Source organism: Euleptes europaea, chromosome 9 (assembly GCF_029931775.1).
Source record: "Euleptes europaea isolate rEulEur1 chromosome 9, rEulEur1.hap1, whole genome shotgun sequence".
In the NCBI taxonomy this organism is placed as follows: domain Eukaryota; kingdom Metazoa; phylum Chordata; class Lepidosauria; order Squamata; family Sphaerodactylidae; genus Euleptes; species Euleptes europaea.
In genome coordinates this window covers 9132175-9150786 of record NC_079320.1, presented here as the reverse complement: position 1 = coordinate 9150786, position 18612 = coordinate 9132175, and the positions used below count along the sequence as shown (strand labels likewise).

At 50.2% G+C, this 18612-nt stretch overlaps 1 protein-coding gene across 1 annotated transcript in view; it reads left to right on the top strand.

Moving 5' to 3' along the window:
* The first annotated feature begins 728 nt into the window (after window positions 1–728).
* Window positions 729–18612, top strand: part of SLC4A4 (solute carrier family 4 member 4) — a 210406-nt gene continuing 192522 nt past the window's right edge. Inside the window, exon 1 of the mRNA XM_056855929.1 lies at window positions 729–767. Within this exon, the coding sequence (XP_056711907.1) occupies window positions 736–767 (32 nt within the window). The 5' untranslated portion in view covers window positions 729–735. The remainder of the gene's footprint in view (window positions 768–18612) is intronic.

Genomic DNA, 18612 nt, shown 5'->3' with positions numbered 1-18612 from the left:
CTGCCGCCGCACGTCTGAAACCAGACCGGGGCAGCGGAATTTTTAAAGAAAAACTTAAGGCGGCGGCGTGGGGAGGGGGGGAGAGCCGCCGCCCAGAGGCCCCAACACGGGTCTGCCGGCGCACGTCTGAAACGCCAGGCGGGAGAGCGAGCCTGCAACCAGCCACCTGCCCAGGAACAGACGGGGGAGGCAAGGAACGGAGCCGGCTCCCCTCCCCGCGCCGCCCCCGGACCACCTGCCGCGCGGCCCCAGCTGCCTGCGCCCTGACTCCCGAGTAAGCCCAGCGGGGGGGGGGAGAGAGAGGGGAGGGGAGGCGGGCCGGGCCGCCGGGCTCCTCCTCTCCGGCCGGAGCGTCGAGGGGGCGGTCGGGGCGGTCGGTGGGGGCGGGCAGGCGGGGCCACGAGGGGGGCCGGCCCCCGGGCGGCGAGTCACGGCTTTAAATCTTGCACGGGGCCGGGGAGAGGGCTCCGAGCGCCGGAGGAGACAGACAGCCGTCCAGCCAGCCGTCCGGCCGGGCAGGAGGAGGAGAAGAAGGAGGCGGCGGCTGCTTCTGCGGCGAGGGGGTCTCTCCCGCGGCCGCCCCGGAGGGCAGAGGGAGCCCCCCGCGCTCCTCCCGCCCGGAGCTCGCCGCCCTTCTCCTCCCGCGTCGGAAGGAAGACCCCCCCCACCCCAACCCGCCAGCTGCCCCCCAGCCGCGCCGCCCCCGGACGGCGCGCCCGCCCGGCCGCCGCCGCGATGGAAGAGCGCCGCAAGGCGGACCCCCGGAGGTGAGGGCAGCGCCGCGGGGCTTGGGGGGGGGGCGATCGCCGGGGAGGGGGGAGCCGGTCGGCTGGGGGCGGGGGAGCGGCCGGCTGAGCCCCGGCACCTCTTGGACGGGGCTGCCTGCTTTCCACCCGGCGCCCGCCCGCTTCTTGCCTGCCTTCCTTCCTTCTTTCAAATGAGACTTGACTATATTAGTGTGTGTGTGTGTGTGTGTGTGTAAAGTGCTGTCAAGTCGCAGCCGACTTACGGCGACCCCTTTTTGGGGTTTTCATGGCAAGAGGGGGTTTGCCATTGCCTTCCTCTGCACAGCAACCCTGGCATTCCTTGGAGGTCCCCCATCCAAGTACTAACCAGGGCTGACCCTGCTTCGCTTCTGAGATCTGGCCAGATCAGGCTAGCCTGGGCCGTCCATAGCTATGGTTAGTGTGCGTGGAAAGTGCCGTCAAGTCACAGCCCACTTATGGCGACCCCTTTTTGGGGTTTTCGTGGCAAGAGGTGGCTTGCCGGTGCCTTTCTTCGCTGCCACCCTGGTCTTCCTTGGAGGTCCCCCATCCAAATGCTAGCCAGGGCTGACCCTGCTTCGCTTCTGAGATCTGGCCAGATCAGGCTAGCCTGGGCCTTCCATAGCTATGGTTAGTGTGCGTGGAAAGTGCCGTCAAGTCGCAGCCGACTTATGGCGACCCCTTTTTGGGGTTTTCATGGCAAGAGGGGGTTTGCCATTGCCTTCCTCTGCACAGCAACCCTGACATTCCTTGGAGGTCCCCCATCCAAGTACTAACCAGGGCTGACCCTGCTTCGCTTCTGAGATCTGACCAGATCAGGCTAGCCTGGGCCATCCATAGCTATGGTTAGTGTGCGTGTAAAGTGCCGTCAAGTCACAGCCGACTTATGGCGACCCCTTTTTGGGGTTTTCATGGCAAGAGACTAACAGAGGTGGTTTGCCAGCGCCTTCCTCTGCACAGCAACCCTGGCATTCCTTGGTGGTCTCCCATCCAAATACTAACCAGGGCTGACCCTGCTTCGCTTCTGAGATCTGACCAGATCAGGCTAGCCTGGGCCATCCAGGTCAGGGCTGAATATATTAGACACTTAAAGAAAAAACCACACCATTGGATATATGCCTTTAAAAGTTACCCGTTTTCACTGCCGGGGTGTAGAGCCTTGTGCAGGGGCGGTCCAGGACGGTTTCTCTGGGCATGTGCAAAGGGCCCTCGCGCCTGATCTGGTTTCTGTATGTTTGGGGCTGATGTGGGCGTTGTAGAATTGGGTAGCCCTGCTTAAGCTCCTGCCGGAGAGGTTCTGGGGCTCAGGCACGCACCTTTCCATCTGGCCTGTCTCCGTACCAGGCTGGTGGGTTGCACTTTGTACGTGGTCTGAGGAACTCGCGTCTCTCCTGAGGCTCATCCCGAGCACTGAGAATAGGTGCTGGGGCTAAGCCGGGGTCATCTCACATACAGTGCTGCGGAAAGTCAAAATGACACAGAGAATTTGAGGGGTTTGGCTGGGTGGGATAATATTCGTGGGTTGGGGGGAGAATAGGAGCACAGATTAGCTGGGCAGGGGCTGTTTAGAGGCATGGCAGAGTTATGGGACCTACAAGTTAATCTGGACAGAGCTGAAAGGGGTTTTCTAGATTATTATGGTCGTTGCTATTGTTGTTGTTATTATTATTAGGAAAAGGATGCTAAGTGTTTCCCCAACTTTCAGGCTGGATGGTACAGGACACAGCTTGTGGGGCAGGACAAGAGTTGTGGATCAGGAAGCAAATTTCCTCCAGGCCAGATTGGCCAGGGATCTTGGAGGGTCTGCCCCCCCCCCCATCTTCTGGGCATGGAGTAGGGGTCACTGAGTGTGTGTGGGAGATAGATGTGAATTTCTTGCATTTTGCAGGGGGTTGGGCTAGATGACCCTGGTGGTCCCTTCCAACTCTATGATTCTAAAAGAGGTCAGTGGGTAGCGTCTGATGATGGTCAGAGGGCCCGTTTGTCCAGTTAGGACCGGTGGGTGATCTGTGACAGGGTGAAGGCTTTTGAAGTGGGGAAAGAGCGACAAAAATCAAGTCAGATGGTGGAAGCTTTTCGGAGTCTGTGCACAGTTAGGGAAGGATTTTGGGGGCAGAGAAAGGCAAGCATACAGCCCTGGCTAGGCACATCTGTGCAGATGTGCTTCACACATCTTACGAAGCGGGCTTTGGCTCACGAAAGCTTACGCCACCATCTGTGTGTTAGCTTTAAGGCGCTTGTTGGTTGTTGCTGCAAGATGGCTATTCCCTCTGGAACATGTGGACAGAGTACTCTGCAGTGTGAGTGTTTATTTATGGTATTTATAGTCCACCTTTCTGTGGGACTTCAGGTGGATTACACAATCCATTCAGCCAATAGGATGATGCATCTAATACAGAGTCAAGACAAGTCCTTCCCTGCAAGGACAGTTGCGGTCTAAATTCACAAGGTCGGGATCGGTTTTAGGGAAATGAAGATAGTGAGGGAGTCTTTGGGAATTAGTATCTTGCGGGGTTGGGGAGGGGGATTTGGTTCGTTCTTCAAGCAGCCAGAGAGACTGTAGTTCGAAGGCCAAAACAGAAAAGATACGGGCAACTGTAGTATGGAGGAAGTTGTTTATCTTCAGAAATATGGCCGGGGTCGGGGAGCGTTAAGCAGGGGTCACTGGAGGTGTTTGGGCGGGAGGTAGTTGTGAATTTCCTGCATTGTGCTAGGGGGTTGGACTAGATGACCCTGGTGGTCCCTTCCAACTCTATGATTCCCTGGTACTCTAGGCAGTATTACACCTCCCAGGACTGCTTTTCATTTTTTAAAAAAGTTTACAACTGAGCAATCTACAATTTTGGTGTGATCGGAGTAGTTTGGGGGATGTTAGAATCTGGATGGAGGGTTACTTAGATGGGGGACGATTCGGGAAGGAGGAATCGGCTGGGGGTGATATAGATAAAGCGGTTGGGTTGGAGGGGCTGTGGCTCAGTGGTAGAGCCTGTGCTTGGCATGCAGAAGGTCCCTGGTTCAATCCCCGGCATCTCCAGTTAAAGGGACCAGGCAAGCAGGTGATGTGAAAGACCCCCGCCTGAGACCCTGGAGAGCTGCTGCCGGTCTGAGTAGACAATATTGACTTTGATGGACCAAGAGTCTAATTCAGTATGAGGCAGCTTCATGTGTATTCTGGAGCTGGCTTTGGGGTGTGGGGAGATAGCGGTGCTTGTTGTTATCCCCAAATAAGCTCAGTGATGAATATGGGTCAGAATCACTTTCTGGTACTCGGGTCCCATTTTGTCCCTTCTTGTCCATCGCTGTTCGGTTTCACCGCTGTGGCATGCTAGAGCTTCACTGAGGGATTGGTAGAGATTGCAAGCGTTTGGAGTTAACACTGGTGATACAGCAGATTGGCTGGACAAACCAGGGTTTGTCGCTGGTGGGTGGCAATCTGAACTACTGTTTGAAGGGCCGCGTTGGTATTACCATTGGTGCGGAGCAGAAGCAGGTACCCTTCCCGGCTGGAGCGTGCTTTTTGATCACAGCCCTGGAGCATAGGCTTGCCTGTGAGATGCAGCATTGATCATGCGTCTTGTACACAGTTGTGTGGGGCAGAAGAGTACACCTCCAAGCCCCTACATCTATCTGAAGAAGAAGAGTTGTTTTTTATATACTGACTTTCTCTACCACTTAAGGAAGAATCAATCCGGCTTACAACCCCCTTCCCCTCCCCACAACAGACACCCTGTGAGGTAGGTGGGGCGGAGAGAGCTGTGACTAGCCCAAGGTCACCCAGCTGGCTTCATGTGTAGGAGTGGGGAAACAAACCCAGTTCACCAGATTAGCCTCTGCCGCTCATGGGGAGGAGTGGGGAATCAAACCTGGTTCTCCAGATCAGAGTCCACCGTTCCAAACCACCGCTCTTAACCACTACACCACGCTGTCTACACTTTTTCCTATCTGAGTGATTACAACAGTTTGGGAAAGTAAGTCAGAAATTGCTGGCCTTGAAAGGGAAAGAATGATGATAGCTGAATATTCTGCAGTTCTGGTTTTTCAGGGAGAAACTAGTCATTTTGGTGGGGTAGAAAACTCTCTCTTTTGGATAGTTTCGGCTCTGCTCTGGGAAAACCCCGTGGAACTGACACACTTGCTAAGGTGTTACCTGCCCATGGGAAAGTGCGTATGAGTACATATTTATAGGCTCGAAAGTTTGTGTAGGAGCCAGGGGAAAGCAAATATGCATTTCATCTCAGTTTACTCGAGTTTGGGTTTAGCTTTTTTATGTATAGTAGTTACTCAAGGCAACACTTGATTTCCCCCCCAGCGATACTATCCTCCCCCTCCCAAAAAAGAGGGGGGGTCATCTTATATTTGCGCACAAAATACAGTTTTATATGGTAAAAACATATTTTTTTGGTGTGTAACAATTTTTAGGGCACCCTTCCCTTTTGGTTAAATACGGTAGGATCTGCTTCTTACATTACATTTTATGATCATGCACAGATATCCCAGTACAAAGTGTGCACATGCTCCTTCCGATATGAACAGGTCATGCATGTATAAACCAGAGCATTTCCTCCTCCAGATATACATGAATGGCAGCCAGGAATGCACATTGGTGTGTGCTTGTGACCCCTAGTTTGCCCTGGTTCTAGGGCAGATTCACACGGGTTGGAGTCATTCATACCAGACCGTGTGACTTGTCTTCAGGACCCGTAAACCACCACGTGTTGTTTTAAGTGATATGAAACTTGTTTCTTATCTGTCATGGCAGTTTCACCCATGCACAAACTGTTGGCCTGGTGGTTTACTGGTTGAGCGATGGAACTCGTGTATGCGCACCTGCTCTCGGTGTCGCCACTTGGATAGTAGTTGTACGCATTTGTGTTCTGGTTGAGTGCCACGGGGTTTGTGCAGGGCAAGCAGATGGACTTTCATTGCTCTCCATGGGTGCGCAATTCACATCGCACAGGAAGCTGCTTTATAATTTACCCAGACTGGCAGCAGTCCTCTAGGGTCTCAGGCTGAAAGCCAGGGTGGCTTAGTGGTTAAGTGCAGTAGACTGTAATCTGGAGAACTGGGTTTGATTCCCCACTCTTCCACATGAAGCCTGCTGGGTGACCTTGGGCTAGTCACCATTCTATCCAAACTCTCTCTGCCCCATCTACCTCACAAGTTGTCTATTGTGGGGAGGGGAAGGGAAGGTGATTGTAATCCGCTTTGAGACTCTTAAAGGTAGAGAAAAGTGGTGTATAAAAACCAACTACTACTACTTCTTTCACAACCCCTACTGCCTGGTCCTTTTCACTGGAGGTGGCGGGGATTGAACTTGGGACCTTCTGCATGCAAAGCAGATTTTCGCCGTTGCATCACAGCCTTCCACTGATGTTCAGCTCCATGTACAATTGCCTGACCCATAGGTTGCAGTGTGCACAATGGCAACAGAAACCGTTGCTTATTGGAGTGAGGGGAAGGAGGTGGTGGAGGGAGCCTGTGAATCTGGGGCTGCGGGGTGTAATACCACCCTGTGGTTTGGCATTACAAGTAAACCGGCTCTGTGTCGGTTCTCTTGTCAATCCGCCGAATGGATTTCTATGGTGTTCTCAACTCCTTTATTATTTATAACCTGCCTGACGCTGCGCTCTCTTTGGAAAGCATGGCGGCAGGTCAACGCAGCGCAATATCGGAGAAGTTGAAAAAGCACCCATCCAAGAGGCAAGCAGCCCCAAATGAAATCTGGACCCACAAGTGGATTTAATATCCATGCAATCGTAAGCTTTGCTAAGAGGAAATATTCCACACCCATACCATCGTGAAATTAATTTTCTGGTCCGCCTTCTTTGCTTTCTTTGAATGAACTTCCTGCTAACTCCAACACTCGGCTTGTTATTTCTCTCTCTCTCTCACCCGCTAAGCTTTATGTCTAAGCATCCTTTTGTTCCCTATATTTTCCCCCCTCTGTGACATCATTATAATGTTGTAATAAGCCCGTCCTTTGTTCCTAGTCTCTCTCCCCCGCCCCAGCTTTGGTTCCTGTTCATTTTAGGATTCACTGGTGGGTGTGATAGGAGGTAATATATGGGAATGGGTCGATTTGGAAGATCATCGGGGAGGAAATTGAACATCTGGCCATATTTGGAATTAGGGACACATTTTGTATTTGTCTTTTTAAAATTTTTTGTACTGCTGGTGTGGCATAGTGTACTCAACCTGAGACATCTGGTTTTGTGACTTCACAGATGAGAGCCAGCATGGTGTAGTGGTTAAGAGCGGTGGTTTGGAGTGATGGACTCTAATCTGGAGAACCGGGTTTGATTCCACACTCCTCTACGTGAGCGGCGGACGCTAATCTGGTGAACCGGGTTGGTTTCCCCACTCCTACACATGCAGTCTGCTGTGTGACCTTGGGCTAGTCACAGTACTCTTAGAGCTCTCTCAGCCTCACCAACCTCACAAGGCATGTGTTGTGGGGAATGGAAGGGAAGGCAATTGTAAGCCACTTTGAGACTCCTTAAAAAGGTAGAGAAAAGCGGGGTATTAAAAACCCACTCTTCTTCATCTAGAGTGTTACCAGCTCCTCAGTCTTGGCTTGATCTCTTGACACACCATAACATAACATTTGAATAAACATAGACTGCGTCCTTCCATTATGTGGGCCAATCTCAATTTATTTATTTATTCGGTACATCTTCTATCCCGCCCTTCCTCCGGGGAGCTCAGGGCAGCGCACATTGTTTATTTTTCCTTTCTACCCCACTCTTCTCCCTAGTGCGGACCCAGAGCTGCTTCTGACATCATTATCCCCTGTTTTATCCTCGCAACAGCAGCCCTGCAAGGTAGGCTAGGCTGAAAGGGACTGACTGGCCTTGTGAGCTTCCTTGGCAGAGTGGGGATTTGAACCTGGGACGCCCAGATCCTAGTCAAGCACTCTAACCACCACATCCTCCCCTTCCCCTAAGCTGTAGTTTACACTGTCAGGAAATATACCGCTATCCATAGGCTGCCTGGAGGTTTGCCCTCTGGGCTGAAGCGTGGCTCCAAGCGATATTGACTTTGCATAGGAAAAATGGCACATGGAGGAAAGGGTTAACCCACCCCCAACCCTGCACTACAAGACACTGACCCACCCTGTCCCCCCTATTTTTGTATCTAAATCTGTGCATGGATCTCTCACTTCGGCATCTGATTCGGTCCTTAGTATGGAAGTGTAATGCACTGTGCTTGAGGACCTTGATTACTAGGATCCCCCCCCCCGCAATATTGTATGGCCTGACCCCCTCCCTGGACTTCAAAGGCCACAGAAGGCATAGAAGAAGAAGAGGAGTTGGTTTTTATACCCCGATTTTCTCCACCGTTAAGGAGAACCAGAGCGGCTTACAGTCAAACCCGGTTCTCCAGGTTAGGGTCCACAAAGCCACGATTAACCACAAAGCCACGCTGGGAAATAACTCCTCTGGGGCTGTTTGAGAGTGTAAAGCTGAAGCAACGATGGAGCGAAACGGTTAACGGCCGGAGCCGGGCTCCGCGTTAGGCAGGAGACGCGGGGAGTTAAATACCCAGCATACTGTTGCGATGGTGTGTGCAAAGCGTGGCTGTATAGACGCAAAGGCTTATGTGTGTTTTTGTTCAGGGGGCAGCGCCGTTTGGTTTTGTACGCCCAGGACGTGTCTAGAGAATTAATGCCCCTCTGCCTCGGCGGGTCATGTTGCTGGCAGATCCCGTCGGCATTCCATTCAGCTGATAACTCTGGACATTTCCGCACACCCCCCCCCCGGTCTGTACATAGCAGCTTTCAAGATTTAAATCTCCTGTAGGATCAGTGGACTATCCTCACATGCTGCGCTGGCATAATCCGAAGCCGGCTGTAGCATACTGCTGCAGGATATCGGCCTTTGGAGCTGCCCAATGCCACCACTGGCTGGTCTGCTGTGATGTCATGGAAGGTTGTAATTGTTCGGGGTGAAAAGTGTTCGCCACCAAAACACAGCTACTGGGAGGGAAGAGGGAAAAGATGGGCAGGAGGGGACATATGCTGTGGGGAGGAAAGGGATGCTTCTCGGTCGGAAGACTTAGGACTTGTAAAGTTAAGGGACAGGGAAGCTGCCAAGGCGGAGCGATGTCGGCGTGCTGAGAGAAGGGAGTTGGCAGGAAAGTTAGATATCCACTTGGCCCTTGGAAACCAACCACTTGGCCCTTGGAAACCAACAAGGTATAAGCTGGCAAAGGGAGAGTTGGCTCTCGAAATCTCATACCCTGAAAATCTTTTTGGTCTCTAAGGTGCTACTGGAGTCAAATCTAGAGTAAAAACCCAGTATCTGATGAAAATTGGTGGAAGAGGATGGCCAGGTTAACGGAATTTCTGCATGGAAAGGATTTGGGAGAATTAAAAAAAAAACATGGGTTAAGGCCACCTCATATTGGGATAAGTTGGCAAAAAATGGACTTTACTTTATTAATTAATGAGATATAGAAATCAATTTTTTAATAATTGTGATTTATAATATTAATGGATAAGATGACACTGTTAAGACACTTCTGCGGAAGTCGGGTGAAGGGTCACTCTTTAGGTGGGTGGAGGGGAAAGGGTATCTTTGTTAACATTATAAATTAGTAATTATGAATGTATTAATTATGGTATATGAATACCCTTTTACAATTTCTTGTATTTTTTGTATGTTTTTATTTTTTCTTGTTGTATTTGTTTGTATGTTTTTCTTAAAGAAACAAATCTAATAAAAATTATATAAAAAAAGCAGAGGCTCTACCACTGAGCCACAGCTCCTCCCCATAGAGTCAGTTCAGAGGGAAGGAGAGGGCGTACTTTTGGTAATGCAATGGCCTTTTTTCTTTCTGGCGCAAGGCAGACACTTCGCTAAGCGAGAAGCAGTACCTTCAGTCTGAGACAGAGTTTGCTTGTAAAATGCGTTGTTCTCCCGCTCACCTGGCTTCTGGTGAGGGCGCTAGAACCTAATTGGAGAAAGTTTGATCCGGTGTGTCGGTCCGTGAGTGAGCCAGGTTTGCTTCCAAGAGCTTCCTGGCAGCTGTATTTGAATAGACAAATTAATAATAATAGAACCTAACAATGTGTTTGAGGCTTTTTTTGTTTGGCTTTTGTTTTTTGCTGTGGCTTGGTTAGTGCTTATCAAGTGTTTTGAATTCATTGGCCGGCGGGGGTTTGTTTTAAAATAAAATTTAATTTTGTTTTAAAATAAAATGCAATAGACGAAACCGACCAAGCTAAATTAAAAAAGGAGGGAAAGGAGAGCCGAACGCCCAACGCACCCTTTTGTGGGGAAAATAGAGTTTTTATCAAGTGCCTCCTCCATTTAAACCGGGAATTAAGGAGAATAAATCGATGCACGCTTCTTGGCAATCGCTGCCCTCTCGGGTTCTTTTGAATGCAAATTGCTGCAGCTTTTGTAGCCGTTTGCATTGTTTAAAAGAACATGTAAATATTGGTGCAAAATTAATGGTTTGCTTGGTTAAGGCGGTAGCTCCCATGCATGGACATTGGTTGCATCCGGGGGATCTCAGACGTTCAGGCACGGACTATAAAAAATGTAATTCCTAGTTCAGGATCCAGGCTCATCTTCCTTTTTGAATATACAACATCTAGGAAATTCCCAACCGAGTTCGCAGCCGTACATGAGAGGGGCTTGATAACTAGGGTTGCCCACTGCAGCCTGGGAGATTCCTGGAGATTTTGGGGGTGGTGCCTATGGAGAAGGAAGTTTAAGGAGGGATTTCACTTGGAATCTATGGTATACTTATAAAGTCTGCCCTCCGAAGCTGCCATTTCCTCCAGGGGAACTGCACTCTGTAGCCTGGAGATCAGTTGTAATTCCAGCAAAACTCCAGGCCCCACCTGGAGGCTTGTAGCATAATACAAACCCAACTATTCAAACATACAAAATACACAATCGTGTAACAACCAGGTATAAACCTATAAATCCACTATAGGGAAACAACATGAGTCCAACACGACGCTGTAGGATTTCAAAGCTTGTCCGGCGTTGTTCACAATCTTGCCAGGATACAATCAAGTTGTCAAATAGAAGGTGGTAGCATTTCCACTCATGAAAACATAGGCTGTGGAAAGTTCATAAACCCATCAAATCAAAGACAGAGATCCGGTATTCATCCTGTTTCAAAATGCCTCTTCATCAGAGTTCAACACTGACTGCATAATAGCTAGTTCTGTGTTGAATGGAACAGCCAGCAGCGGGTTTGCCAAATTTGCTGGGCTGGGTTTGACATCTTGGGTCACAGGTATTTTACAAGCTTACTGTAGGTTAGCCACACTGGAGTGATCCCTTTTGGGAATAGATTTAGCAATGCTAACAAAGGCTCAGATGGTCATCTATGGAGCAGGTTATACAGTTCATGTTGAACCTTCCTGTAGATATTCTTAGATGACTGTTTGTCTTAACAAACAGCTAAAAGGCATGGGAAAAACTAGCGTACAGCCTGTCTTTGTATTCTGTGGCCAGTGCCAAGATAGAATCATAGAGTTGGAAGGGGCCATACAAACCATCTAGTCCAACGCCCTGCTCAATCAGGATCAGCTTAAAGCAGTGGTTCCTGAAGTGGGCAGTACCACCCCCTGGGGCAGTACCACCTAGGGGGGCACTAAGAGGCAAGGGGGCAGCAGAAGGGGTGCTAGAGATGGGCCCCTTCAACTGTGTTGTTCCCTAATTTACAATAGATCAAGCTTTGGCACCATGATGGCAAATTTGGTGGGAACTATCAGAATTCCCCCCCCCCAGACTTTGAAGAGCTGGTACCACTGGATCAAGTGCAACAGTTTTGGTGAATAACTTTCAACGAAAAAGTTTTAATTTGATTTTGAATAGATGTGCAATTGTTGCTTTTTTGAAATTTTTATCGTTCTTAGCTTCTTCAGTTCGTCATGCGAACCCCTATTTTGAATAATGCTTTTTATAGGATCGGGTAGGGGGCGCTGGGGTGGAGTTTGTGGAACCAAGGGGGAGGTGGCCCGAAAAATTTGGGAACCAGTAGCCTAAAGCATCCCTGACAAGTGCTTGTCCAGCCTCTGCTTAGAGACAGCCAGCGAGGGGGACGGTTGATTCAGAGCTGTGCCATCTTCCTTCAGCTGTAGGCATAACTCTGTGTTGGAAAGTTCCTGGAGATTTGGGGGTGGAGGCTGGGGAGGGTGGGGTTTGGGGAGAGGAGGGTCGGGTCTGTAGAATGGTATAATGCTATGGAGCCCACCCTTTTTCTCCAGGGGGACTGATCTCTGTGGTTGGGTAATTCCGGGAGATCTCCAGACGCCACCTGGAGGTTTCACCGATTCATGTGGTTGTGAATCTATTCTGAATTGGTTTGAGGACTAGTCAACTTTCCACCCTGCAGCAGTTTCCAAAGCCCTTCCCCTTTGCTTTTACGTGGGCTGATTTCTTTTTGTGTTTGTGCCAAGCCGCCAAGGGACTGACAGTGTGTTGTGTATACAGGTAGTTAGGCCAGTTGGGCAAATACGTAGAGTAACTTATGCTCTGTTACATTCTGTGAGTAAACGTGTAGATTGGACTCCACGTCGCTTATTGTTGTTCATTGTTTTCACCGCACCCAAAAGGTCGTAGTTACCCCTGGAGTGGGGATTCAAACCTGGGTTTCCCAGATCCTAGTCTGACAACTTTAACCACTACACAGTTCTGGTTCTCACCCATTGTGTCCTATTGAGTTATTAAAGCAGGGGTGGGGAACCTTTTTTCTGCCAAGGGCCATTTGGATATTTATAACGTCATTCGTGGGCCGCACATTCTGGCCCTGCCCCCTTTAACCCCTCCATTGTCGCCACTTCTGCCCCCAGCCCTCTTGTAGTGCAGAGGAAATAACGTTTCTCCACAGCCCAGGTGGGAAAGGGTTAACATAGTTTCTTGGGTGGTCCTAGCAGCTCCATAGCTAATGACTCTTCTGCAAGGGGGAAAGAAGATTCCTTTTCTCGGCAAAACAAACATCCACCTTGAATAGAGGCTATTCCTGGCCGCGGGAGGGGGCGGATCGCCAGTCTTAGATCCTTAGAGCTAGAGATCTGCCAGGACCCATGAAGGGCCAGACCAAATGATTTCGCGGGCCTTATACGGCCCCCGGGCCTGACGTTCCCCACCCCTGTATTAAAGGGTTTGATAATTCAGTGGATGAAAAATATAGCACAATTTAATTAAAGACCCCTCTGAGAATCAGCGTGGTATAGTGGTTAGAATGTTGGACAGAGCCAGGGAGACGGGTTCAAATGTTTGCTTGCCATGAAACCTCTTGGGTAGGGTTCCCAACACTGCCTTAGCACATGCTGGGGGAGGGTGGAGTTTGAGGAGGATGTGATGTCACTTCTGGGTATTACTGTAGGCTGCCCTCTTCTACTCCATGTTTTTTTTACCATGGAGAATAGGGGAAATTCCTAGAGTGTCACCATGGGGAGGCCATGTTTTCTCCTCAGTTCCTCAGGGATGGGAAATTGGGGCTGGAGACGGGTAATTCCGTCACCTGAATGAGTACATGGGAAGCCTACTCTTGGGTGGCCTTGGGCCAGTCACGCTCACTCATCTTAGCCTACCTCCCAAGCTTGTTGGGAGGGTAAAAACGGAGGAGGATGTTGCCAAGAGCTGTTTGGAGGAAGGGTGGGAGACAGGTGGCACAGGATAAAAGTAATAACAGAAATGCATAACTTAAGTGCCAGTTCAAAGTCTGATTGCGCGCGTCACTAAATCATTTCCTCTCCTAACTTTTCAAAAGTGGGAAGTAGTTCAAAAGTACTCTCACAATAGCTAATCCACATGCGCATCATGGATCTTGAACGAGTTAATGAGTCTAGGTGGGCTCAGAATGGGTTGGGTAACCGATAGAAACCTTTTCCCCCACACTGGGTTAACCTGTGTTGGGTTGATTTAGAAAGCTCCTGCCTAGATTACAGCACTGTTTGCTCACAGTGGCCTGAACATGGGAGAATGCACTCCATTTCTCCTTCGTCTCTGGCTCTTCTTTGTCTTGACATCCCTAAAGAAATTAAATCAGAAGAGCTTCCGTCTAGACATTAAGAAGAATTTTCTAACAGAGCGGTTCCTCAGTGGAACAGGCTTCCTCGGGTGGTGGTGAGCTCTCCTTCCATGGAGGTTTTTAAGCAGAGACTAGATGGCCATCTGTCAGCAGTAGGAGTAAAATTTATTGCGGCGTTTCGCCAATAGAAAGTTACAACAAACAGTACAAAGATATTTCAGAAGGTAACTTAAAAACTATATAGGTTATATCATAGTAGTTTAACAAGAAACATACATTTACACTGTTTTGTAGTAAGATAGAATACAATATCAATTTGCGCCCTATTTGCAGGTGAAATTTAATATTTTCTTTGGGAATTCACTTAACAAGACTTTGACGAACTTTATAAATTATAGCACAGAATTTGGCAGCCTCATTAGTTAGGTATGGATTCTCATCCGAAATAAGCTTTCTGATCTGAAGTTTGTCAGAGTATCCTGAAATTTTATCTGCCAGAGGTCGAATTAATTTAAAACGGGCAATGCTGATTCCATGACCTTAGGCAGATCATGAGAGGGAGGGCATCTTGGCCATCTTTTGGGCATGGAGTAGGGGTCACTGGGTGTGTGTGGGGGAGGTAGTTGTGAATGTCCTGCATTGTGCAGGGGGTTGGACTAGATGACCCTGGTGATCCCTTCCAACTCTATGATTCTAAATCACTATTGGATTTAGGAGCATCAAACAGGTTCTTCTAAACAAAGTTACTGTTTTCTGTATCGCAGTTCTCTTCATGGTAGAAATGAAGATTAAAAACCCTGAAGGGAACTCTCTTCATTGGTTTTTTATCTGCTCTGGGGCTTCCTGGCCTTGGTGTTCTAATTTTAGCCTTTAATGGAAACTTTCTGATCAAGCTATACTGCTTTTATTGGGTTGGTAGCTATCAAGAGTTCCCAGGACCGAGAAGGCCCTCTCCTGGATTGCCAGCCGCCTAATATCAGAAGGTGGGGGACATCTGAAGCACGACCTCCGAAGAGTACCGTTTGCTCCTACGTGGCATTATGGGGTGTGCCATCAGATAAGAGGACACGGGTATCCCGAACAGGCTGAAGCCTGTGATTTCCTTTTATAAATTGGTCTCTGAACTCTGCCGTCTGACTTTCATGGGGTACATAGGTTATGTCTATTACACAAAAGGCCATAAAGATTGAACTGTGGTAACGGTGCCTCTTGGAATATAAGGCAAACGATGGTCGGAAAGATAACAAAATGGGGGGGGGAATGGTGCAGTGTGTCACTGAGATATTTCTATTGGGAAGTTATTTAGTCATGATGGTGGAGAGCTGCAGAGTTTCTGTGAGAAAATGCATGAGCTTTGAAAAAGGTTTGATGATAGAGAAGACGAAGAGTTGGCTTTTACATGCTGACTTTCTCTACCCCTTAAGGAAGAATCGAACCGGCTTACAGTCACCTTCTCTTCCCCTCCCCACAACACACCCTGTGAGGTAGGTGGGGCTGAGAGTGTGTGACTAGCCCAAGGTCACCCAGTTGGCTTCATGCATAGGAGTGGGGAAACCAACCCAGTTCACCAGATTAGCCTCCGCCGCTCATGTGGAGGAGTGGGGAATCAAACCCGGTTCTCCAGGTGAGAGTCCACTGCTCCAAACCACCGTTCTTAACCGCTACACCACGCTGGCTGGTTAAGAGGTGTAACTTATGCTGGTATTGAGGTGGAAGAATGAGTGTTTTGTGCTATCATAAACCCGGTGAAATGTATTAAGGAACTGAGAGTGCTGTGTGTTTTCCCTGGTTTTTGCTTCCACAATTTGAAGCGAATAAAAAATTTCAGCCTTGGGTTTGTTTCGTTCAAGAAGGCTGTCGGTGGCACGTGGGGCCTCGATGAACGGCTGAAGAGGAAATCCGAAACATACGTCCGAGGAAGTAGATGGCCCAGAGGTTTGCTAGGCTTATTGCTAAAACAGGCATGTGGACAAAGGGGTTGCTGGAAGTCTTTGGATTTCTGCACCCTTAACTGTTGGTTTAAAACCCAGTCCTGGGGCAGAATGTTCTATCAATTACAGGTATTTCCATAGCTTGTACAACCTACTGTGCTAGATACAACTAGATTCGACTCCAGCAGCACCTTAGAGACCAGCCAGATTTCCCTTCTGCCAAGGGAACTTTGACTCTTGAAAGCTTATACCCTGAAAATGTTGCTGGTCTCTAAGGTGCCTGGACTTGAATCAAAGCGGTCGACTGCAGACCAATACAGCTGCGCTCTGAAAATATCTGCTAGAAGCGGTGAATGGCAAGGAGATATCTAGAACTGTCAAGCCCCCTTCGGACTTTTGGAAATCCTACTGAGCCCCCTAACCCTTCTGGGTTTGGAGGTTTCCCCTGATATTGTTCCAAACACTTCAAAAAGGATGTGGACAGAATCGAGCAGGTGTAGAGGAGAGCTACAAGGATGATCAGGGGCCTGGAGACCGAGACCAAGCCCTACAAGGAAAGGCTGAGGGAATTGGGAATGTTTGGTCTGGAGAAGAGGCGGTTGAAGGGGGACCTCATTGCTCTCTTGAAGTATTTGAAGGGCTGTCACTTAAAGGAGGGCAGGGAGCTGTTCCTGTTGGCAGCAGAGGACAGGGCTCACAGTAATGGGTTTAAATTGCAGGTGGAAAGGTACTGGCTGGATATTAGGAACATTCTTTTTACAGTAAGGTGTGTTCGACAGTGGAATCAGCTGCCAAGGGAGGTGGTGAGCTCCCCCTCTCTGGCAGTCTTCAAGCAGAGGCTGGACAAACACTTGTCAGGGATGCTCTAGGCCAGTGATGGCGAACCTTTTAGAGACCAAGTGCCCAAACTGCAACCTAAAACCCACTTATTTATCGCAAAGTGCCAACATGGAGCGGTTCAAAGTCCAGGGAAGGGGGGGGGGGCTTTGAACTGCTCCGCACTGCCTGCACGGCTTGAGGGCGGCGAGCCAATCGGGGCTTATTGTACAAAAGATGGATTGACTCACTAAAGGAAGCCACGGCCCTCAGTTTGCAAGTTCTGAGCAAGGCTGTCAAAGATAGGACATTTTGGAGGACATTGATTCATAGGGTCGCCATGAGTCGGAAGCGACTTGACGGCATGTAACACACACACACACAACTCCAAATGCATGCTAGATTCGAGTCCAGCAGCACCTTAGAGAGGAACAAGGTTTTCAGAGTATGAGCGTTCAAGAGTCAAGCTCCTTTCATGTATCTGACAAAGGGAACTTTGACTCTTTAAGGTGTATTACCCCCCCACCCAAATCTTGTTGGTCTCTAAGGTACTCCTGGACTAGGTGTCCTACTGCCGACCAGCATGGTCACCCTCTGAAACTATCTAAATTCCTGTATTGACTTTTACTAGTGGCGTAAGCAGTTTTGGGGAGAGGACAGAAGGGGGAAAGTGCAGAAGAGAGCATTTGGGGTCCTTAAGGGGCATGCTTTGACATGCATGTGTCATGCCAAGCAGATGCTCTGCCACTGAGCCACGGCCCCTCTTTTCTACAGATTCCTATCGACAGGTTGCGAGTTGTGGGGAGGGTGGGGGAAAGACCTGGGAGCCCTGTGCCCATGTGGACACGGGCGGGTCTCGGGGCGGGGGGAGGGGCTGGTCTCAGGGCCGGGCCAGCACCTACCGGTCGTGCCTGGGGGATGCCGGCGAGCCGCGCGCAGGCGTCCCTCTGCTGGGCCACCAGGGTCTTGGTGGGGGCCAGGAAGACGGCGTGGCCGGCGGGGAACCAGAGGTAGAAGTTGCGGAGCACCACGGCCGCCACCAGCGTCTTGCCCAGCAGCGTGTTGGCCGCCAGCGCTGCCCGCGCCACCTGCACCTGGTAGCCCCGCTCCTCCAGGCCGTGGCCCCACGGGAACAGCCACAGCCCGTCCGCTGGGCCCCCCACGAAGCCCGCCGACCAGGAGAGCGCGGCCAGGGACCCGGCGCCGCCCTCGCCTGCCTCCTCCTCCTCAGCCTCCAGCACCGCCCGCAGCTGCGCCTTGTCGTCGCCGTCCCGCCGGCTGCCCGCGGAACTGCATCGCCCTCATGACAGCCCTGCCGTAGCCATTGAAAGCCCCGCCATCGCGCCGCGCCCTGATTGGCTCACCACCCTCAAGCCGACACGCGCATGTGCGCTCCCCTCCAATGGCAGCCTCTCTGGCTGCACCGCCGAGTGCCTGGATTCAAAGCCCCCACCGCCCAGCTGGGTGGCAGGGAGTGCGGGGAAGGGGGCGGGAGCTTTGAAGGGAAGGGGGCGGGAGCCATGCATGCCGGCAGAGGGCTACGCGTGCTGGAGTTGGCACACGTGCCATAGGTTCGCCAACACGGCTCTAGGCTGATACTGCATTAAGCAGGGGGTTGGAATAGATAGGGTTGCCAACCTCCAGGTACTAGCTGGAGATCTCCTGCTATTACAACTGATCTCCTGCCGATAGAGATCAATTCCCCTGGAGAAAATGGCCGCTTTGACAGTTGGACTCTATGGCATTGAAGCCCCTCCCCTCCCCAAACCCTGCCCTCATCAGGCTCCACCCCCCCATCTCCAGGTATGCCCCAACCCAAAGCTGGCAACCCTATGCATTGGGGTTCCAAGCTGTTTGGGCTCTCCTTTATTTTTATAAAGCCATTCCCACAGCTGCTGGGAAGAAACTGGACCTTAAACATCCGAACATGTAGTTTGGCCCTCAGGATGTCAACTTCCACGGTCTGGGCCAGATCCTGTAGCTTTTCCAGATGTGTATGGAAACAGAAAATAGATATGACCTGGACGTGGCTCGTTATTTTTAAAAAGTTTCCTCTGCTTTGTTTCCCTTTCATCCAAACACGTTTAGATGAACTGTCTTCG